General features: G+C 39.2%; 1 protein-coding gene across 2 annotated transcripts in view; it reads right to left on the bottom strand.

Annotated features, from left to right (window-relative positions):
• DAW1 (dynein assembly factor with WD repeats 1) overlaps positions 1 to 20,260 on the bottom strand; it is a 43,129-nt gene extending 22,869 nt beyond the window's left edge. Inside the window, exons 1-5 of one of the 2 annotated variants that reach the window (XM_044240867.1) lie at positions 20,179 to 20,260; positions 10,096 to 10,168; positions 5,862 to 6,006; positions 4,134 to 4,192; positions 1,322 to 1,444 (exon numbers count right to left, since the gene is read on the bottom strand). In XM_044240867.1, coding sequence (XP_044096802.1) covers positions 1,322 to 1,444; positions 4,134 to 4,192; positions 5,862 to 6,006; positions 10,096 to 10,168; positions 20,179 to 20,260 — 482 coding nt within the window. The remainder of the gene's footprint in view (positions 1 to 1,321; positions 1,445 to 4,133; positions 4,193 to 5,861; positions 6,007 to 10,095; positions 10,169 to 20,178) is intronic. The other variant, XM_044240868.1, reaches the window with a different exon arrangement.
• Between the last annotated feature and the right edge of the window lie 4,349 nt (positions 20,261 to 24,609).

The raw sequence follows: 24,609 nt of genomic DNA, 5'->3' as shown, positions 1-24,609 counted from the left end.
AAACTATACAGAACACTTTGATCTTGACCACTTTTGTTTCTCACCAGGAAATGTCCACTAGAGAGCCAGGGGCACTGGGCGAGCCAGACGGAGTCCTGCCTAACCTCCGGAGCTGCAAGGTGCCCTCGCCCAGGATGTCCTCTCCCTTCCCTCTGTCTTCCACTTTCCATGCTTCTGCTTGAGCCTCACATCATCTTGAAAGCCTCTACCAGGAGAAATCACATGGATCTTTCTCCGCTTAACTTTTAAACTATTTGCTGGTTTTTTTTTAGTCATCATAATACCTATATTTATTGAAACAGCATGGTGAATGGAAAAAGTTGGTGAGTCATCAAGAAAAGGACACACATTAAAATTTTTTACTCAAATATGCAAGACCAAGATCTTTTCTTTGGCTAACTAGAGCTCATTAAGTGTCTTCCAGAAATCATATCCAATCTCTACTACTTCCAATTCTTTTCTTAAAAATGGGATAAGAATGTAAACATACTTGCAGAACAATCTGAATGCAAAGGTTTTCTAAATGTTTCAATGTGCTTTCTAATTTTTGCATTGATATCATCTACAACTTCATTCAGTAGTAATTTTTTCCAAGATTTGCCTTATCTATTTTTTCACAAAAAAACAAAAGCTTTTCATATTCATATTTCATTAGTTAAAGCAATGCTCAAATAAATACCATAATTACAACTGAAAGCACAGCCAACATAAGCTGACTGATGGGCAAACACAACTAACTCTTGGTAGGTTGCCTAACCAGTGGGACAAGAAGCTGGGCATGCCAGTGGGTGGCGCAGTTGTTGCAAGCATTCAGGGAGCAGGAGAGCTAGAGAACTAAGTTAATCTGTTCAATCAGGTAACTAGAGATTGGTTGGAAATGCAATTATATTTTGTACTGTTATGTATCATGTTACTGTACACATTTTTTCCCTGGTAAAGATGGTAAGTTAACTTTTAAACAAGGTAAACTGTGCCATGTGGGTATGTCAGAGTCTCTAGATGCCATTGCTATAACCATCCGTAGGAACTGCCTGTCAGAGAACTCTGAAGGGAAGAGACTGAGCTCTGCGTGAACTTGGACTCTCGCTCTTCTGTTTACTATGTGATCCTGGGAAGGGTACTTGAACTTTATATACTTTATATGAGAACGCTAATACTTGTCCCAAAACCCCTTTAAGCACTGGAGAAGGTATTTAGAAAGCTTTCAATGCACACATCAGGCATTTGGCAAATTTTAGTTCTCTTTTTCCACGTAGGGGGAGAAGAACAAACAAATTAATGGATTAAAAAGGCATAAGTGAATGAGTGAATGTCTCTGTACCCGTATGGATTGTTGAATGCTATGGCGTAGACTACATTCCTGTGCCCCTCCAGGGTGTGAAGTTCCTCTCCAGAAGCAGTGTCCCAGACTTTACATGTCCGATCATAGCTTCCTGTGATAAAGCTAACACAAGGGATATAAATGAATCACAAAGTGACAATAGCAGGGTGTTTGTCCTCATTTTTTTTTTACCTGCAATATTGTAAGCCCATTTATCTTGGTTTTTACAATGAAAATTGTGGATGCAGAACAAGTAAATTGGGAACAATATCTCAATATCTAAATCCTTGGATTAGAAACTTTCTAATTATCCCTAACTCAAAAAGGAGTCACTAAATAAAATAAAGAATAATCCTGTCAGGGGTGCCTGGGTGGCTCAGTCGGTTAAGCCTCTGCCTTCGGCTCAGGTCATGATCCTAGGGTTCTGGTGTTCAGCTCTGCATAGGGCTCTCTGCTCAGCAGGGAGCCTGCTTCTCTCTCTCCCACTCACTCTGCTTGTGTTCCCTTTCAGTGTCTCTCTCTGAGTCAAATAAATAAAATCTTTTAAAAAAATAATCATTCTTATAAATAGTTAATAACTAAAGCATTAATCATAATGTTTTCTGAAATTCTAACATATTTCAATAAACAGAATCATTCTTCCCATTGGTCCCACCATAAAATATGAGCACCATCTTTGATTCCTTTAATTCCCTCACATCCCACACACAATCTATTAGTAAATCCTGTTAGCCTAATCTCAAAATACATCCCTAGTGTGGCTACTTCTCACCAGGCTCCATTGCCTCCATCTCTTGCCTCAACAAATGAAGCCATCTTCTAATGGGTCTTGGCTGGTACTTGGTCCTTACAAGTCTGTTTTCCACACTGAAATTGGAGTTATTTTTTTTTAAACTTCCTTAGATGGCTTCCTTGCAATCTAGAAGAAAATCCAAATTCTGCTCATGACCAATAAGGCCCGCAGTACTGGCCATCTCTGGGACTTCAACTTTGCCCCAAAGCACACCCTGAGCTGCCATGTTGGCTTTTTTGCTTATCTCTGAAGAACTCATTTTTGTTTTTCCTTTTTTACAGATGCTAGTTCTTCCACCCATCTGGCTTACTGCTGGAGACCCCACGACCTGGAACATGACTGGCACAGTAGTAAGTGTTCAATGAACATTTGCTTAAGATTTGCAATCCTCTCACATGACTATCCTACTACAGGAATAATTAGCATGTCGGCCTCTCAAATTTTAAAGTAAAATAATAGTATCTCAGTTACTCCTTAAATATTCCATTAGGAAATATACTTCCCCGACACAGAGACACAGGAAAAAAAATGCACAAAATTAGAAAGCCAGTCTCTACGCCAAATGATTAAGATAAAAGTTGAACACAAATCCTGACATTGAAACTCAAATAAATGAAAGGGCTGACAAGACAGTGTATGATTCCTTTCTAGGCATCTCCTCACAGCTTCTTCAGGGATGTATTAGTACGTTCGTGATGGAAGACAGGATGGTGGTTCCAAAAAAAATTAAAAATAGAACTACCATATGATCCAGCAATCTCGCTTCTGGATGTGTATCCAAAAAATGAAATCGGAATCTCATTGAGCTACCTGCATCCTCATGTTCTTTGCAGCATTGTTCACAGTAGCCAAGATATGGAAACAACATAAATGTCCATCAAGAAATGAATGGAATATTATTCAGCCATGAGAAAGAAGGAAATGCTGCCATTTACTACAACATGGATGAACTTAGAGGACATTATGCTAAATAAAATAAGCCAGACACAGAAAGACAAATATTGTCTGATCTCACTTATATGTGGAATCTAAAAAAAAAAAAGTCAAATTCATAGAAGCATAGAACAAAACAGTAGTCACCAGGGGCGGGGAGTGGGAGAAATGGAGACGCGTTGGTCAAAGGGTATAACGTTGCAGTTATGTGCGATGAATAAGGCTAGAGATGCAATGCACAGGCATAAAGACTGTAGTTAATAATATTGGATTGAATACTGGAAAGATGCTAAAAGAATACATTTCAAGTGCTTCCTTCACACACGCAAAAAAGTGGTAATTGTGAGGAGATAATGTTAATTAGCTCAACTGTAACAATTACTTTACTCTGTATATATGTATGTCAAATTATGTCACCTTAACTATCTACAAGTTTAATTTAAAAAAAGAAATTTCTATTCCTTGGCTGTTAAAAATTAGAAATAAAGACTAGAAATGGAAATATAGAAATAAAGAGGTGGCACACAGAGGATTCTCAGGGCAGAGAAACTGCTCTGTGTGATGTCTTAATGGGGGATCCCTGTCGTAACACATCCATCAACCCCTAGAATGGACGAAAGCCAGAGTGACCCCTAATGCAAACTATGAGCTTTGGGTGATAATGATGAGTTCGTCAATGTAGGGCCGGCAAAGAGGGAATCTGAGGGTGTTTGGGGACCAGGTGTACATGGCAAATCTCTGTACCTTTTGCTCAATTTTGCTATAAAACTAAAACCGCTATAAGACATATTCTAATAATTTCTTTAATAAATTTTTTTCATTCAAAAATTTTAAAATTTTAGAGGCACCTGGATGGCTCAGTTGGTTAACCATCATCTGCCTTCAACTCAAGTAATGATCCGGGGTCCTGGAACTGATCCCTACATCAGGCTTCTCACTCCAGGGAGAGTCTGCTTATCCTTCTCCTTCTGCCCTCCCCCCCACACTCTGCTCATGCTCTCTCTTGCTGTCTCCCAAATAAATAAATAAAATAGTCAAATAAACTAAAATTTTTAAATTTTAAATAAATAAATTTGAGAAACTTACCATGAGCCTGATTTATTAAGTGCAACATTAGTCAATGGCAGTATATGTGCTCTGAGAACCTTCAATGAAAGAAATCACAATTTGGTTTAAAATGAAAAAAATTAAGTTTAACTCATTAATTTTAACTTCAAACTAATGAAGACATTCAAGTTTGTCTTAATTATAAATAAACGGACAATAGTCACTATCTGAACAAATATGAAAAAAATACATTGTGTCTTCTACCATTAAGACCATTAAGACATTTGATAGTTACAAATAATTCCAAAAACATAATTAAATCTGTGTTTTCCATGAATTTGATTTTAAGATAAATTACTGATATTAAATAAGATATCAAAAAGCACTAATTTATAATATTTTCTTTTAAATACTACACATGGGGGCCCTGGTGGCTCAGTGGTTAAGCCTCTGCCTTGGGCTCAGGTCATGGACCCAGGGTGTGGGAGTGCTGGGATCAAGCCCCAGATTGGGCTCCCTGCTCAGCGAGAAACTTGCTTCTCTCTCTCCCACTCCCCCTGCTTGTGTTTCCTCTCTCTCTATGTCCCTTTCTGCCAACCAAATAAATAAAATCTTTAAAAAAAAAGAAAATAAGTAAATAAATACTGCACATGGTTTTGTAAATATGCATGAATAGTATAGAGAGGAAATATACCAAATATGTTTTAAATATAGACTTTACAATTTGTTATTACTTTTGGACTCCTAAACATTTCTAGAGTCAAGATATGTATTATTTTATTTATCTTTCAATTTCCACATTGTCAAGCACATGGTAGATGCTTAATATTTATCAAATGAACATACATAAATTGGATAGTGTGTTTATAGATAAGTGATTGCCAAGGCTGGGCCAGACCCAGTTATTTCTACTGCAGGAGTATAATTATTAATACTGTCCCCTTTCCCTATCAAAAATATTCCCTTTGGAGGATAAATTACAAGGGCTTGAGTTATAGTGCTCATATTTGGAGTTAAACAGTGCCACCTGCTGGAACAAAGCAGTATCATACGAATAATTTCTTAATCTTTCAATAATACAGTGAAGGGATGCCTACAAAAGAATGAATATTTTCTTTCAGATAGGATATGTCAATTATCTAAATAATAATTAAATTTTCTTATAGTTTTATTTAAATCATAAAAATAAAACCAGTGTAATATGAAGCAATACTAGAATAAACTATTAAATATTGTTAAATAAATAAGAAAAACTAAAAATGTCCTGAATAATTGACTATAATTGTGATATTTTTACTTTAACCAGTAAAAGCTGATTAGAAAAAAAATAGGTGCATTTGCACTGCATTTAAATTATTATAGAAGTCATATCAATAAATAATTTACTGAAATATAGTTTAGTTCACATGGAAGCAGAAAATATTAAGTTATTGATGTACTGTGAAATACAACTTCTTGGTATTAGTCCAACTGGAAAAAAATCTAATTCTTCAATAGCTTAAGACAACCTTAATGGTCATCCTTTAAGCTTAACACTGTAAAGAACAGCCAAACTTATTAAAAATCTTTCTTTAACTTCTCAAGAAATAAACGTTAGAATTTCATTCAGTCAGTCAATAAACAAACATCTGTTGAGACTTAGTCTTAGCAAATATATGTGAAGCATAGAGGGAAAGAGAAAATATAATCTGTATTTTGTCTCAAATTGGTAGGATACCAACTAATTCATTGAAGTTCTTCTATTTAATTTTTTAAAACACTCATTACCTTAAAAAGATAAAATTTGTGGTTGCTGTGCTGTCTGAGTTTATCTTGTAACCTCTGTATTAAAAGCTTTACTAGATCTGATCGTGAAGCTGTGATTAGAGGCTCTGCTTTTTGTATTTCTTCTACTAAGGCATTGACATCAGTGCTGAAATTCACAAAAAAAAAAAAAAAGAAAAGAGTTACTTTTTTTCTATGCCAAAATTTGCATAGACATGCATTGCAGGAAGAATTGCATTGTGTTATGAAGCACATCTACAAAATGTCAAAACACCATAGCTTTACTAGGAGATTTCGAAGGTGGGAGATACAAATCAGTAAAATGGAGCCTGCAGAAAAGTAGCTCAGGTTCTTCAGAATGCACCGTCATGAACTTCGTCTTCTCCTGTGGAAATTGTGCAAAAATTATTATTTGCTCACCTGAGAAGCCCAAGTGCATATTGGTTCTGCACATGAGCTCTTTATTTTCTTCCTGTTTTGGTTTTTTTTGGGTTTTTTTTTTTTTTTTTTTTTGTCTCTTTAATGAACCCGTACAGAATGTTCCTGGAACCACTCTATTTTGTTCATTGTATATGCTCTCTTGTTTAAACAACCCCCTAATTTAATGCTTTTATCATAATTACTTCAGGGATGAAGAAACTGAGGTTTGGAAAGGTTAAGTTTTAAATATTTTTTTAAGGAAAGAGAAAGTACCTAACCAAAAATGGACATTCAAAGAACGATGATGATTAATATTTCATATGGACTATAGCATCGTTCTCCAAAAAAAAAAAAAAAAAAAAAAAAGCTGCTCTGAGAAGTATGAATTCAACTTTCCCCCAATATTCAAATAAGCTATGGCAATGCTCATTAATTTTGCTAGTCTGGAATAATTGTTCAAGACAAAGAATAATGTCTATAAACCACAAAGGCAACCAAAATAGGTCATTTTGGCTCCTTATGCCAAATTCTGCTTTATCAGCTGTCTGTCGCAAATGTCACTTCTCAATAACCCACCTACCTCTCCTACCTCTGTCTCAGCAGCTGCTTCTCAGAAATGCAAACTCAGATAAGCAAGCCTCTCCTCTTCATAAATAAACAGTTCCTGAGCTCCCGTCCACGTAAGGGACTGAGCTGGAAGACTAGTCATCCCACTGACATTTATCCTACTATTGCTTAGGCCCTGGGAGGGTAAAAGACACAGTCCCAGCTCTCAAGAAATACAATGTATCAGAATCAGAATGAATATTTAGAACAGAAATGAATCAGAGGCAGTTTATAATGATGACTTTGATAAATTCCGAGAGAGTCAGTTGTCCAAGGGCTTATAGTTTCCTAAGAATTAAGATGATAATGCCTCTTGGGAAGGTTTCTGGCCATTGTTATAAATCAAAACAGATTTCCCAGCAAGATCTAAATTCACCAGATATTCACCAGATGTACAGATATTTAATCTGTACATCCCAAGCCTGTGGAATTCTAATTGTTCTTTTCCAATATAGTAACTCCCCTATCGTGCAAATATTTTTATGTGCAGAATTCTTCTAAATTCTTGAACAGAACCAGAAGTAACATCCATACCTTTTTTTTTTTACTTGACATTTATATACTACAAAGCATGACTACTGCATCCTAAGGACCTATACCTTTTTAAATATAAAATCTGTATTTTTCTGCCTCTCTAGCTGAAAGTTATTCTCTCATATAAACATTAATCTGTGCCACTCACATGATGTCCCACTCAGTACAAGTTGTTTCTCAAACTGGAAAACACATTCACTGAGGTCGGGATTAAGATTTTTTATAGCTTCTTATTGACCCTAACCTAGAGGTTTGCATGTAGAAGGTGCAGATAACCTCATTACAGACTCAATAAATGAATGTTTAACAAAGGAACTTTCTACACGTTGGCATAATCAGTAACATGTGCCAGTTACAAAAATAACTGACAATCCTGACTTGATCTTAGACCTTGCCTTCCCTGAAAATAGATAAAACAATGACTTCTATATGAAATTCATTGGCATTATCTTTGCCACTATTTATTCTTTGGTTAAACAACAAACGATTGAATACCTTCTTTGTGTGGTCACTTGGAACAAGAAGAGGACTCAAGGTAAACCATCACCACCCGAGCCACTCCCTGTCCTCACCCGCAGACAAGCTCCAGACCTCTCTAGTGGCCACAGTTCTGAGAAGCCATGTTGTTTGGGCTCATTTCAAAACTCGAGAGCAACTCATCTACTATTTAACTACAGTTACGTGAGAGGTCCCTTGGCTATCAGTTTCTGTTCCCCTCCCCGATAATCATGACAAAGGAGGACAGTCACAATGGGAAATCCCTTATTTCTCTGGGTCAACAACTCTGAAACAGGTATCGTGGTATTTTTGTTCTTCATGGTATTTTTGTTCTATTTGAAAATTTTCTCCCACTCAAACTATCTTTACTTTATCTGAACATGGGTTTCTGCAGGATAATCACTAATCTGATTTTGTTTCTCAAAGTGGAATTTTGCCTAGAATTGATTTATTTTTTCCTTTCTTTCTCTCTCTCTTTTCCTCTCTCTCTCTCTTTCTTTCTTTTCTTTTCTTTTTTTTTTTTTAGTTTTGCATAGGATTTCCTAAAGAGGATGAATTCTGGGCAGTATGATCTCATAAAAGGATTTCCTAACTCTGCCCCATGGCAGTTAATAAGGAGGACGGAATGCAATCAGTCCTGTGAGCTGTTTATCTGCCAGGAAAGTAACAGGCTCCATTGTCTTCTTAAAATTCTAATAACCAGTATTCCTCAAAAATGTTAAGATCATCAAAAAGAAGGGAAGTCTGAGAGATCATTCACCAAGAGGAGCCTGGGGAGACTTGACAATGAAATGTAATGTGGTATTTTGGAAAAGAAAGAGATAATAGAAAAAAAATAAAATAAAACAAGGAAAATTGAATAAGATATGGTCTTTAGTTAGCAAGAATGTTTCAGTACTGATTCACTAGTTAAGACCAATGTACCAACACATGAGATATCACCTCACACCATTCAGAATGGCTAAAATCAACAAGTCAGGAAATGACAGATGCTGGCGAGGATGTGGAGAAAGGGGAACCCTCCTACACTGTTGGTGGGAATGCAAGCTGGTACAACCACTCTGGAAAACAGCATGGAGGTTCCTCAAAATGTTGAAAATAGAACTGCCCTATGACCCAGCAATTGCACTACTGGGTATTTACCCTAAAGATACAAACGTAGTGATCCAAAGGGGCACGTGCACCCGAATGTTTATAGCAGCAACGTCCACAATAGCCAAACTATGGAAAGAACCTAGATGTCCATCAACAGATGAATGGATAAAGAAGATGTGGTATATATACACAATGGAATACTATGCAGCCATCAAAAGAAATGAAATCTTGCCATTTGCGATGATGTGGATGGAACTAGAGGGTATCATGCTTAGCGAAATAAGTCAAGCGGAGAAAGACAACTATCATATGATCTCCCTGATATGAGGAAGTGGTGATGCAACATGGGGGCTTAAGTGGGTAGGAGAAGAATCCATGAAACAAGATGGGATAGGGAGGGAGACAAACCATAAGTGACTCTTAATCTCACGAAACAAACTGTGGGTTGCTGGGGGGAGGGGGTTGGGAGAGGGGGGTAGGGTTATGGACATTGGGGAGGGTATGTGCTTTTGGGTAAATTGGAAGGGGAGGTGAACCATGAGAGACTATGGACTCTGAAAAACAATCTGAGGGGTTTGAAGTGGTGGGGGGGGTGGGAGGTTGGGGTACCAGGTGGTGGGTATTATAGGGGGCACGGCTTTCATGGGGCACTGGGTGTCGTGAAAAAAAATAATGAATACTGTTTTTCTGAAAATAAATAAATTGGGAAAAAAAAAAAAGACCAATGTACCACACGAATGTATGATGTTAATAATAGGAGATTCAGGGCATGGGGTATGTGGGAACTCCTGTCTTCACAGTTTTCTAAAACTATTCTAAACTAAAAGATTAAAAACAATAAAAACAGGTCTATTTAAGGTGAAAAAAAGGGCAGACTGACTACCCTTTTCCCACCCCCTCCCCACCCAGCAAGACATTTAAGCGGACCTCACTGAAGCAAGTAGGAATTAATACAGCACCACTAGAACATTGTTCTAGCAATCTGAGTTCATGCAGCTCATCCACACATCATCCTGGGTCAGCATTTTCCAGTAAAAAAAAAATCTGGATATGAAACCCAGGTTGCACTGAGTAGCTAGTTTACCTGGAACTGAGGTTGAGCAAATCTATGGATTTGGTCCTCAATTCTCCACTCTTTTCATATTCCAACATAATTCCTATAAAAATAAACAAACATGTTATAAACCACTTAGGATGACAACAATGTCAAAAATTAATGTACTTTGCCATAATTTTTTTTCATTTGTTTTTTTAATTTTTAGAATTTCTCTGCATAAAACATGTGCAGTGATGTCTGATTCTAAAACAAGATAGTGTGAACTCACTTTTTCCTAGTGCTTCCTCTAAATACAGCTACACACCCTTGAAATTACTCAACAAGCAATGTTAAAATAATTGAAGGTTGGATAGAGGGTAGACTGGCTAGAGGTCTCAGGACTTGAGCAATGACAGTGTGATGAGTTTCCTGGATTTTCTGTTTATCTCCTATATACCCCCAAACTGGAAACCAGAGCAACTTGCTGCCTGGAACCACCAAAAAGCATAGACAACAAAAACCAAGTAATAGCAAAGTTTGCTCTCTGTGGCCAAAGGACCAGACAAAGGGAAGTCAGACAAAGAACTAATGGGGAACCCTAAACACTGCTCCATAATTGGGGATCCTTAGGCAGTTTAATCCCCCAGTGGAAAGAAATCCTTTCCCAGTCCCCCTGCAAAGCTGGGCCCCAGCAGTAACCTGCTCTGCTTGCAGCAGCCTGGCCACAAAGACCCAGGTCTCCTCAACATCCTCAGCGGAGGCCCCAGGGGGCTATCCAATCTGTCTAGCAGCCACTGGGAAGTCCCAGGATCACTCAAAACCCATTTCACAACCAAGTCATTGGTGGGCAGCCTTATCCACCCTTAGAAGGGACAACAATGAAGTCCTGGGATATCCTGGACCCCACTCTACAACCAGGTACCGAAATGGTCTCTTCCTGCCTTTCAACCAATGGTGTCACCAGGACTAGAGTCTTGTCCCCCACACTGTCCTGGAAGGTTATTCAGTGAGAGCAGGCATATTGGGAAGTACCTTCTACCCTGCAGGTGGCACCAGCTAGAACTGAGCCGGAGACATTGCAGCACCAGAAAAATGAAGCAGACCATAATAACATTGCAAGGGCTCATAAACTTAAGCTGCCATTGGAACTGAAGCCCACAAGCTAGACAGAACCTCTATGCTAAATCTAAACATGGTGACAGGCCTGTCAAAGTAGATTCAGATAGGATCAAGAGTCTCCTAATGTAAGAACCAAAATGTCCAGGATACAATAAACAGGAAAAGACAATCACTAGACCCCAATACCCAGGATATAATTTAAAAACCACCCATCACACCAAGAACCAGAGAAAGATGATCGACAAACACAAATAATCTGATGCTGGGATTATCTGACTACCTCCTTAAAGGAGATGTCGAAAACACTTAAAAACAACCACTTACAAATTCGTGTGAAACAAATGAAAAAATAAAATAATCCCAGATAAATAAAAGTTTTTTTAAACAAACTAAATGGGAATTATAGAATGAGAAAGTTCAATGGGCAAAATGAAAAACTTGTTAAATAAGTTCAGTAAGAGAATGGAGATGACAAAGGATAGAATCAGTGAACTTGAAGACAGATCAATAGAATAATATTCATTCTGAACAACAGAGAGATAATTTATTAGGAGAAAAAAAATAAAGGGAGTCTCTTACCCACTTTACTGTACTACCTCTATAAATATGGGCCAGTGGATCTCAAAAGTTTTGGCCTTAGGACCACTTTATACTCTTTAAATTATTGAGGACACCAAAAAGTTTTTGTTTTTGTAATATTTTCCATATTAAAATTGAGAAATGTTTAAATTATTTATTAAACTGCTTTAAAATAATAATAAATTCATAGTATGCTAAGGTACATAACAGTTTATAAAATAAGAAGAATAGCATCATTTTACACTTTAGCACATATCTTTAATATCTGACTTATTGAAAGACAGTTGGATTCTCATCTCTGCTTCTGCATTCAAGTGGTTCCTACACAGAGTTTCAGATGAAGTATATGGGAAAAAATCTGGTCATGCACAGATATGTAGTTGGAAAATAAGAAATTATTTTAATTGCATTTCCAGGTAATTGTAGATAATCTTCCTTAATACTACATTAAAACTTAATAACTAGTAATTCTTAAAGATTTGTTGCAATATAGAATCTGAAACCACATCAATTAATCCTTCATATTCTGTTATATTAAAATCCATTGGTCTATCTCACACTTTCAAAGGATCTTTTATTCATGTATGATTTATCTGATCAGATATCTGAAAAATATTCAGATCATGCCTCAGACATCTGAAAAATATTCATTTACTGAGTTATACACATCTTCTAAATGTTGACATATATCATCACACAATATCCCCCCAAAAAATCACATTTATTAATATCACTACCAATATCTATTATCAGAAAACTCTTCCAGGGTCAGTATGCTGCCCAACTCATGGTGGTAGATCCAAGTTTTCTGAAATTCTCATTTTTGCCTGAAGGCTCAAATTTTATCACTGGCAAGAAATGCTGACAGTTTGCCTTCAAAGTTCCTGGCTCACTTTGCTCATTTGCAAACAAAATGTCTTCCAAATGTCCAAGTTTGAAAGCCGCATTTGTTTTTCAGTCTTTCAAGTACAACTGGTGTTCCATGAAGAAAATGGCTGGTTCATCTCATTCACATGACCATACAAGTGTTTTCCTCAAAACAACTATCAAACATCTCTGTGCAGCAGAAGTGCTTAATGAGAACTTCCTATTTCATCAGGCAGAAGGCGAGTACTCCCCGGTCAGTATTTGACTATGTTATTAAGTTTTACCACTTCATCAAGGACATTCCTAAGTGAAACTGAGGGGGTTTTTGTCCTATCACCAGTTTGTGAGGAATACTATGACCACTATGAAAGTTTGTTGCCACCTCCTGACGTGGAGTTAAATTTTCAGAGATTTCACTTCCCAGTGCTTTTGTAACCAATAATGCAAATGTCAACATCGTGAAAAAACCAAGTGGTATCTTATTGTTACTATGGAAAGAGGTTTGGCCTTGAGGCCCCACTGAAAAGGCACAAGAGCCCCAAGGGTCCCCTACAATGTGAGAATTGCTCCTCTAAGATCATATATTTGATATAACAGATGTGATTCCAGAAGCATTTTAGATCAATAGAAAATAGGAAATTCCATCAAACACATATTTATGTTCTAGAGCACTGAACCATTGAGATAGAATGAGGTGGAGTTGAAAAGGCATGTATGTGGCATCACACAGATCCAGGTTTGAGTTCCAGCTCAAGTCACTACTTATTTCATGATACTACTAATCTCTTTATACCTCAGTCTTCTCATTTATAGATAATACTTTCATTTTTCTGGTTGAAATTAAATAATATATAAATAAATCCCCTGGCATCTAGAAACGTATTAAGTATTTCTTATTATCTAGTGAATAATCAAACACTGCCTTGTGACACATAGTCACCTCATATTACTTAAATTACATCTATACCCTCTCTCTCTGGTGAGACTATAACATCTTTGAGAAGAAAACCATATGCTTCTTTATACTTCCAGGAGGAAGTATAAGATATCCTCCTTGGAATGAGTCGTGATGATTTACACACAGTAATCACATGATTTGGCCAGTTTCAAGTACAAGCAACACTGTCAAATGGATTTACACCTTCACCTCTCTGGCCTTCATTTCTCCCTCGGAGGGGTCTGTCCTTCCCGTTGTCTTTATGATCCTTCTGTTTTCCAACCTCTCCACATCTGACTCACCAGACAATGCCCTCCTGGGTCTGTCTTCTCTTTATCCCTAGTGTCTACCATGAAACTGGTGCACAGGAACTGTTCAAACAGAGCTTGTTGAATACACGAGCTAACTCACAGATGATTGGATGAGTACCCCCAGAATGCTTAATGCAACTGATAGTCCTTATCGTTACCACGCGGACTTTCAAAAAATCAACACTATGACCAAATCTCCTTCTTCAGATACAATTATCCATTGGCTTTTATGAAATCTGTCTTTTTTCTACTTTGTTACTTTTCATTCTCCTTTACAGATTCCTCCTCTTACAACTGACCTTTAAATACTGATTTAGATTAGGGTTTGGGTCTAGGAATTCTCTCTTCACTTTACATTTTTTTTGTCTGTATAAATTCACCCATACCCATGGCTCTGATTACAGATTCCTCCTCTTACGACTGACCTTTACTGATTTAGATTAGGGTTTGGCTCTAGGAATTCTCTCTTCACTTTACATTTTTTTTGTCTGTATAAATTCACCCGTACCCATGGCTCTGATTACATTGCCAACAATAACCAGTTGTAATTCTCCTGTCTAGACTTCTGCGTTCTTAGATGCGTATGTATCTCACCAGTACCTCAAATAAGTCCTGGATCTTCCCCCTCAATCCTGCTTCTCCTACAGAGCTTATTTCCCAGGGTCAGACATCACCACTCACAGGACAGCACAACTGCACTCTTGGGAGGAATTCATCTCAACACAGTCACGCTGCACGGATTTGGCACAACTTAAGTAGGTAAACCCAAGCAGCTGTTGTGTAATGAAGTATAAGGTTTTAGAACCAAAAAATCACTCCAGGTGCTTTTAATGACCAGAGCACCCGGACACAGCAGGCAAACAACTGTAACTAACCTTTTCAAAAAATTACAACATTGTGAAAATCTTTTTAAAAACCTATTTATATGTTGCGTGTTCTAGAAAAGATTTAAAAGGGTTTAGAGAGAAATAAATAAAACTCAAAAAGCGAAGATTGGAAGTAGTAAGAATTAGATGCATTGACAAGGGAAGGTTCAAGTAAAGAAAGATCATATCTGTAATTGCATTGAACATTTAAATATAAAATTAACAAGAAATGTGCAAGGCCTAGTTGTACTATGGGACATAAAAGAAAACTTTTTCTTTTGTGATGAGGACACACATTTCTAGATGAGAAAATGTAATATTATAAATATGTCAAATCAATCTATGAATTAAAGTAATTATAATGACTTTATTTTTTGGAATTTGAAAATTTACCATATATTATAACAAACTGTAAAACAAAAAAGTGTGACTTCAGTCAACATAAGTGTGACTTAGATCAACATAAAAGAATCACTTATATATGGGAGTTTAAAAATAAACTGAAGGTAATATTTGAAATTAATGGGGAAAAATAAATTATGCAATAAATAATGATATAATAATCAGTTGGATTTTGGAAAAATTCATAAAACTGGATTGCTACCACACAAGATACAAAAATATATTCTAGATTGATTTGAAATTTTAATATTAAAAACAAAACAAAATGGTCAAAATAATATAATATATTTACAACTTAGTGTAAGAAACTGGCTTTTTTTTTTAAAGATTTTATTTATTTATTTGACAGAGAGAGAGAGCACAAGTAGAAGGAGAGGCAGGCAGAGTGAGAAGGAGAAGCAGGCTCCCCGCTGAGCAGAGAGCCTGATGTGGGCCTCGATTCCAGGACCCTGAGATCACACACAACCTGAGCCGAAGGCAGAGGCTTAACCCACTGAGCCATCCAGGTGCCCAGCAATCGCCTTTTTAAGCATGATGTGAAACTCAACACCTAAAAAAGAAAAAAAAAAAAAAAAGATGCCTTTGTCTGAAATAAATTGAAACTTCTATACAGGAGAAGATACCACAAAGTTAAAGATAAATGATAATCAGCAAAAAAATTTCAACTATAAATACAAAGCTTCAAGAACTTACTATAAAGAAGCCTAAAAATGATTTTTAAAAAGAAAATGGACAAAAGGCAGGAAAGGCCAGTTTGCAAACAGAGAGCGACAATGGTCAATGAATAGACAAAAATAAAATATCCCCCATATTTTAACTGGGAAAAGAAATACAAAATACAAAAAGAGATATAATTTTTACTCATCAGAATTGCATAGATGGCAAAGACTGATAATACTAAATACTAGCCAGATTGAAGAAATAGGAGTTCTTACTGGTGGTAGATATGTCAGGTGGCTCCCTTCAAGAAGCCATCATATCAGGGCGCCTGGGTGGCTCAGTGGGTTAAGCCTCTGCCTTTGGCTCAGGTCATGATCTCAGGGTCCTGAGATCAAGCCCTGCATTGGGCTCTCTGCTCAGCGGGGAAGCCTGCTTCCCCCGCTTCCCCCGCCTCCTCAGCCTGCCTCTCTGCCTACTTGTGATCCCTCCCCTCTGTCAAATAAATAAATAAAATCTTTAAAGAAGAAAAAAAAGCCATCATACCTTCAGTGGGTTGAGCATGCTCTTAGTCATCCTTTTATGTATTTTTCAGAATTTTGTTAAAAGTAAATATTACTCTTAAGATAGAAAAAAAAGAGAAAGAAAAATTAGAACATGGAGGAAAAGGGAGAGAAATGATAGAGATTAACATTATTAACATATAAGCTCCTAAAGATCAAGATCAAGATCTCCATAAGGTTATTTGAAAACTCAAATAACATACGAAGTTTCTATCAGCCTAAGGTATCACTATCATTAAGGACTGCTTCCTTTCTGTTCTGTAATTTTAAGTATTTTGCATTATATATGAGTACTCAATATGCACTATTTATTCTTAAGGAAAGTAGGCATTTGATAAATAGTTGAGTAAATAAACGATGTGTAAACAGTGGGTAAATTATATAATCTTAACCTGTAACTCAGAGAAAGGTTGGAAAGAGTTAGCATTATTCTAAGGAGATGCACTAAATAATTTTAGCAAATTCACAAAATACTGCATTCTTTTTTTCACAGTTATCTTGTTTCTTATAAAATAAAAAATGTTGAAAGTCTTTAAAGTCAACTACTAAATATTAGCTGGGTTACTATACAGATGGATTTAGAAAACAAAGTGCAAAATCTGAAACCTGTGCATTGGACGGTTCTGCTGTTAAAAAACTTCAAGGTCAAATGCTCACCCTCCCCATGACCACTGAGCTGCAGTATTGAGGCAGAAGCTGGATCGTGCATAGTGAAGAACGCAAGCAGAAAACAGACAAAGGTGCTCCCAGGAGTACATGTTGTTCTTCAGTGATCGTTGCCCACAGTTTCTTAATGTTCTCCATGAATTTTTGTGCAGTAGGTAGGATTCCCAAGAACACTTAAGAAACTTCTCCCCCGCAAATTCCGCAATGTACTATAAGACTAAGCTTCAAAAGATGTGAGTGTTCCTTACTCCGATCACATTCAACCAACAAAGACCCTTAGAGTGCTCAGAATATTAATGAGTCTAATTAATGTTTACTTAACTCCTTCTCATGGCCCAAAACACTAGGGGCCTACACACAAGAAGTAAAAGACAAAGACTGTCATGCCTGAGTCAGTTGAAAAGCACGTATGCAACACCTACTCTTCGTGAAGAGCTTATGAATTAATGAATGAGATAAAAAGAGAATGTCCATGCTTGATTAGCCATATTACTGCCATGTACTTTTAGGAGGGAGAGGGACAAATTCCATGGATGCCAACGGTGGAATGCTCCTGACCCATATGTTATTGAAAAGAAAGTAGGAGGACTGAAATCTGGGGACTAAGAGATTATACCAAATTGCAGAAGGGATAAAGGTAACACAAGAATGATTCAGTGGTGAGTGATTTTTTTTCCTCCTTGATAATGTTATTTCAACACCCACCTGCTATTCAGTAGTACCTTGGAAACTTGCATATAATGCATGGCTCACCAAAGACTGGAATTCAGAAATTAAGTATCTAACATGCTAAGTGATATGACTTCATTAGAAGATAATCATTAAGGCAATAATTGCAAGTTTAAGTCCAAAGCCTTCTTGAATGGGAGATTGCCATTGGAATCCTGGACTTTCAGAGCTGGAGTGAATCTTACAGATCATCTGTCTCACCTATTCCCACTTCAAAAGGAGCTGAAAGCATTCTACTCAACACACCTTATCTTATTAAACTTGTTTACTCAACAAATATGTGAGCTCATCTTTATTGACCTATCTCCATCTACTCTAAGTGCTAGAAATGCACTAATAAACAAAATAGATGAAGTCCAGGACCTCAGGAAGCTTTTCTTTTAAGTTTGGGTGACCAGGTGAAATTCATAGGTAAAACTGTGGTACGTTGCCCTGAGATAGAGCTAAGAAAAAAAAAAAAAAAAAAAAAAACCAGCAGAAGACATACATTGCGTATCCAAGTGAATAATCAGGCAGGCCATGAGGTATTCAGGACTACTCCCTCAGGTTTTTAAACAGAGAAAATAGTGAGATCACCTAACCGATGAGTATAGATAGAGAAGTCCAAGGACAGAGTGCTGGGACACTCCAACATTAAGATGAGAAGGAAGAGACACCAATAAGAGGGATGAAGAAGGAGCCACAATAAAGTGGGATTAAAAACCAGTGTGTCCTGGAAGCCAAGGGACAGAGTGGTCAAAAGCATTAGATGCTGCTGTCAGGTCAGGACAAGAAGGAGGCAGAGAGGGCCAGAGGGTTGAGTGATGTTGGAGGTCACTGAGGATCTTGAAGAGCACAGTTTCAGGGGAGCCATGAGGGTGAAAACACGACAGGAGTGAGTCCAAGACAGAAGAGAAAAGAAATAGGGACGCTGTTCTTCCAAGGAGGCTTCCTCTGAAGGGAAAGAGATAAATGGGGGAGTAGCTGCAAAGGGTCAACAGACAGGTTAGGATGGGCGTTGTTACCAACATGTGACTTGATGGATTGAAACAAATTGCCCAAGCTACAAAATCTGTATACAGTGAGAGCCAGATATTATGATCCCAGAGCTCATCTTCCTAACCTACACTCCACAGCAAAGGGACGAATGAAAGCCAGTCATTCACATGCCCGTCTATTTATGGGAACCAGCCCCAGCCTACACCAAGCATAGCCAAAGTTGTGAATCCATCGAGAGAACAAGCTATTTACAATTTCCCACGTGCTACCTCTCACATCTAGGGCCTTTTTGTGTTATTTTAATTGTAATTCTGAGGGAGGAAATGAGTTATGATTTTACTACAAATGTTAACTTCACATGGGTGAGAGTGAATGCCAGGCCTCCTGTTGCAGGGAAGCCCAGTCTTCTCATCCCGCAAGGATATTTGGTCATCTACTGCTTTGTGGCAAGTTTTGTAGACTTTTTAATTTTATATTCTTCTTATTTTTATTTATTTTTTAATGATTTTTAAAATTTATTTGTTTGAGAGAGAGAAAGAGCGCACAAGCAGGGGAAGCGGCAGGCAGAGGGAGAGGGAGAAGCAGGCTCCCCGCTGAGCAGAGAGCCCCATGAGGGGCTCCATCGCAGGACCCTGGGATCATGACCTGAGCCCAAGGCAGACACTTAACCCACTGAGCCACCCAGGCGCCCCTATTCTTATTTTTAAAGTGAGCTCTGAATTGGAACAAGAGTTCTCCCCTTATTTCTGTACCTAATGAGCTGGGTGACCAGTGGTCTTCACTCATTCTTCAAAGGTGACCATGTCCTCACCTGTGAAACAAGACAACTAGACAAGTTTGTCCCACTCTAAACTACAGGGTTCTGTGGGTGTATTTTGAAATTCCTCAGCTCACTGGAATCAAGGACTGTGACCTTTAAGCTGAAAGCCCTGGGGCACAGGGCACCTGGTGGTAGGCCTTTAATAAACGTGTTTGGTCAACTGATAAGCCTGGTCTGGAATGCGGACACTCAATTAATACGCTTTGTTGCATATGCATTTTCCTTTTCATACTCAACACATCTTGACTTGATCGTTCTGCTCTGTTTAAAATAAAAAGCAATGTGCTCCTTGTCAGTGCCTTCCCTTCCGGATACCAATCTCTAGGGACATCACTGATCACCACCTCTCCCTCCCCATCCGCCCCATTCCTAACTAGCCAGAAAAGCATTATAACTCCGCAACTTCAAAGTTTAAAGAATTCCTAAAAAAATCACTTTAAATGTTTTGAGTCACAGTGTTCAGCAACCAAAGGAGCGAGGGGACCTGTTGGGAATCGCCAGGCTCTCTGTCCCCGACATGGATCACCCTCTAGGGGACTCTGCCGACCCCTCGAGTTCCCGCACCCTCCACCGCCCCGGAGCCCCCCAAGGCCAGAGCCCAGCACCCACGCCAGCACCGAGGAGGTCCGGCCCCTACCTGGCGGGTAATACCGGAGAAGGAGGCCCTTGAGCTTCATTTTCTCCTTCCCAGACCCCTGGTCAACGCTCTTCGTAGCCATGGAAACAGCCAAACAGCAGCTGTGCTTCGGCGCGCATGCGCGAGCGTCCAGGGCGCGGAGCTGGGCTTGCAGACTTCGGGCTTGTGGTCTGCGACACGGGCGACCCGTGGCGGGCTGGGGGGCGTCCACTCGGCGAGGCGCGGCCGGGGAGCACGCCCTGCCCCTGCGGGTGCCCGCACCTGCCTGCTTGTTCGTAGGGGCGGGCGGGGGCTCCAGGGAGCGTCGCTGAAAAGAACGCTGCCACCCTCACTCTGCCAGCACCGTAGGTTCCTGGGCTGCGCAGGGACGGGGGCCCCTCCCGTTCTCAGTCAGGATGACTTCACAACGGGCGAAGCACTCTACGGAGTGCTGGCCGCGCACACTGTGGCCCATTGAGTTTCCAAGGAGAAGGGACGGGAGAAAAGTCTCCTCCTGGTCACCATTCCGGGCCTCTCCTCATGCCCTGTATCACCACAATGTATCAGGCTACATTTCCTGATGCTGTGCGGTGCGCTGCGCTTGGTGCCTTATACACCTGTAACTGTAGAGATTAACAGAGGTTTGAGTGGTGCACCATTTCTCCCCGCTCCCTCTCAGGGAGGCAACAGTCCGGCATCAGAAAAAGTGAGGACCCCCACCCACCCCCAACTAGTGAGCCACAGAGGCGGGACGGGAGGGCAGGTGCCTCAGAAGCCTGTCACCTGGAGTCCACAGGGTACTGTCCACCCAAGGTATATGGTTCCCCAGACCTTTTTGTGGCGTATTCGGTTTCTTGCCAGAGTCGGTTCTTTGCCTGTAAAATCCAGTTCCCGTGAGGAAGACGGTCCTGGAAGAATCAGTGGAGCCAGACTGTCCATTTCCTTTAAGGAATTTGACCTAAATTCCTAAGTCAGAATATCCCCAAAGGTAAGCACTTTCTCCGTGGTCTTCACAACTGTGGGCCACGTCTCCTCATCGTCTCCATGCCAATTCTCCAAATTGACTCACTTATTTTACTTCACGTTTTTAAATGTAACCTTGCAAGAAAATTGTTAATCCTATTAATTAGAATTTTGCCCAGTTGTCGAGGAGGAGCAGTACATAACTGTAAAAGTAAATGTGATTTTTTAAATGCTATGGAATGACCCTATACTACCAGAGACTATGAACCAAAGGCCTCCAAAGGCCTTCCCTACAAAACAGTCGGGAAGCATCATCAACTATTTGAAATTTTCAAGACAGCCTAGCACCCAATGGAGCCTTTTTACTTCATGTACTCAGAAGACTGGGGAGATCATTGAAATGAGAGAGCCTCTGCATGGAAAAATTAAGCCTAATACAAATGGGAAGCACATAAAAATCCTAGCATCCCACACTTAAGAAACAGTAAAACAGATGAAATGTAAGATTCCTTCTAGTTCAAAGTCTCCCCTAATCATTAAGACTCTGGAAAAGGTTTAAGTGGGGAAGGGCGAAGGGATCATCTATAGAAACAAGAAGTTTTGGGGCTCCAGAATGGCTTAGTCAGTTAGGTGTTGATTTCCGTCCAGGTTATGATCTCCAGGTCATGCATGATCTCAGGGTCATGGGACTGAGCCCCACCTTGGGCTCCTGCTCAAAGGAAGTTGGCTTGACATTGTCTCCCTGTCCCTCTGCCCCTCCCCCCAGGTCTTTCACGCTCTCTCTCAAATGAGATAAATAAAGTCTTTAAAAAAAAAAAAGAACAAAGTCTTTAGTGGATTTTGTTTCCCCATTTATTGTTTAGGCTTGTGACATTTTAAATGAGGCCTTCGAAAAAATAGTAACTACAATGGAGAAATTCAGTAGACACCATTTATTTAACCATTGGGATAGAAGTTAACATTTCCAATGTAGGGACAAACTGACATTCATAGCTTGTTTTATAAGGCAATGATAAGGACATTCTTATCCTTCCAATGATAGGAATTCTCTGGAATTCCTAACCTGTCCCTTTAATCATGAGGAAACATCAGGGCAACCAAAGTTACAGAAATTGTATGAAATAACTGTCAAGCCAAGAAAAAAAAAAAAAAAGACTGAAAACGGCTTCAGATTAAAGACACTAAAGACATAGAACAATTAAATGCACTGAGTGATGCTGGGTCCTGAACCAGGAAGAAAATTATCTGTAAAGGACATGACTGGGACAATTGAATGAGACATTGTAGTTTAGATTATATGGTATCAGTAGTGAGTTTCCTGATTTTGATCATTGTGCTGTGATTATATAAGACAATGTCTTTGTTCTTAGAAAAAAATACACTGATTTCTTTAGAGATAAAGGGGTATGATACCTCCAATCAACTCTCAAATAGTTTTGAAAATCTTATATTTATGTGTAGGGGTGTGTGTGTGTGTGTGTGTGTGTGCACGTGTGCATGTGCGTGTTTGGATAGGTAGATGAATAAGAAACAATAAAGCCACTGAGAGAGGCAGGGGGGGTGGGAGGTTGGGGTACCAGTGGTGGGTATTATAGAGGGCACGGCTGGCAGGGAGCACTGGGTGTGGTGAAAAAATAATGAATACTGTTTTTCTGAAAATAAATAAATTGGAAAAAAAAATTTAAAAAAATAAAATTAAATTAAAAAAAAAAAGTGTAAAAAAAAAAAAAAGCCACTGAGAGAAAAATACTGAATCCCGCCTGGCACAGGACTCTTTTTGAGAAGTTCCTTGTCCTACTCTTGCAACTTCTCCATAAGTTTGAAATTCTTACAAAATAAAAAGTGGCCTTTGTGTTCCACAGAACAAGCCAGGCTTCATAATGTTCCAGGGTATAAATAACAACCACAGAACCATCTGTCTCCACTTTTGTTGAGATCCCCAAGTTCAAGTTCACTCAATGTTTCACCTCTAATTCTACCTCCATCTTCCTCTAGTTGAGACCAAGAGCCTCCACCACTGTTACTACCTATCATCATCACTCCCTCCATTTCCAGGAGTTACTGCACTTCCTAAGTGGCTCTTGTCTTTCTGTTCCAGGTAAAGGATTTCTCCTACTTTCATGAACCAAACTTTAACAGGTTGTCCTTTTGCTTCTTAAAAAAAAAAAAAAAAAAAAAAAATTCCAGCTCTGCAGCTTTTGACATCCTTCCTTTGGCTCCAAGAGTTTAAGCCAAGTTCTCCCACATAAGTTAGAGAACTTCCTTACCACCTTCACGTCGTATCCAGGGCCCTCTGTACCGACTCTGGGGCACAGGCCTTTGGTGTTGAGGTCCCATCTTCCCAGACCCCAACCCCAGTAGGGGTCAGCAGCCCTCCTCTCTGTCTTTGCTTCAGAGTAATTTATCTGGATGTCAAAACATCCCGACTGTCCCAAAGTTCTCTCACATTTCCTCCCTAACGCCTAGATAGTCTCTGCTGATGGGATTCATAGTGTTCTGACTTGATAGCCCAGAATCCTGCCACAAGTATCCAGTGTAAGTCTCCTCAGCCCCTCTTTCAGGAGGCAGTAGGCTTCTCTTCAAATGAAGTGGTGATCCAAAGAGAAGTAAGTGAAGTTCATGAGTATGGACAGATTTCTCTTCTGGCCTTGGCTTACGTTGAGGTTAAAGCTATGCGTAATTGACTTACCATGTACTCATTCCTGGAAGGCACTGCTGAATCTCTCTCGACCTGAGTAAATGTCTGTTTCATGCTAATTCATGGCCAATAGCCATGAATGCTGTACAGAAATCTACAAAAACAAAACTACATTGTTCAAGTGAAAGGCGCTCATCTTAGTGTCTGGCAGACTTGGTATGACTTCCTCACAGGGTTACTCTAGACACCTTCCTAAAAGTCATATACGCTCCATCAATTCTTGCATTCTGTATTGATTTGACCATTGACTCACTAGGGCAACAATCGCCATTCATAATGGATTTGTATATATAAATGTAACATTTGACTCTGGGTTTCTTCCCACTGACACCTTCCTTGAGCAGCCAGAAGCTTAAAAAATTTAGTATCATTAACTTGACTCCCCCAAAGTAATTCTGTCTGGTGGATCGAAGCCACACTAGGTTTCTGTTCTCAGTGTGTCTCTGGACCAGCAGCATAGTCCCACCTGGGAACGTGCTGGAAATGTAAATTCTTGCCACACCTTCCCGCCTACAAGATCAGAAATGCTGGTAGCGAATGCCCGACAATCCCTGTTTGAACAAGCTTTTCTGGTGATTCTGGTGAACAATAAAGTTGGAAAACCACTCAGTTGGTACAATATGTTATGATGGTGCGCCAGGCTGAGAGAAGGTGGGCGCTCTGCCCCTACCATCAGGCCTTTTATATATTCTGAAGTCTTCACTGATTGTCCGGGACAGTAAGTGGCTTGGTCACATCCGAGGATGTGAGTAGGACCCAGAAACAGTGTGGGAAGAAACTGGAATTCTCAA

Source organism: Neovison vison, chromosome 3 (assembly GCF_020171115.1).
Source record: "Neovison vison isolate M4711 chromosome 3, ASM_NN_V1, whole genome shotgun sequence".
Classification (NCBI taxonomy): Eukaryota; Metazoa; Chordata; class Mammalia; order Carnivora; family Mustelidae; genus Neogale; species Neogale vison.
This window is presented reverse-complemented; position numbering and strand designations above follow the sequence as displayed.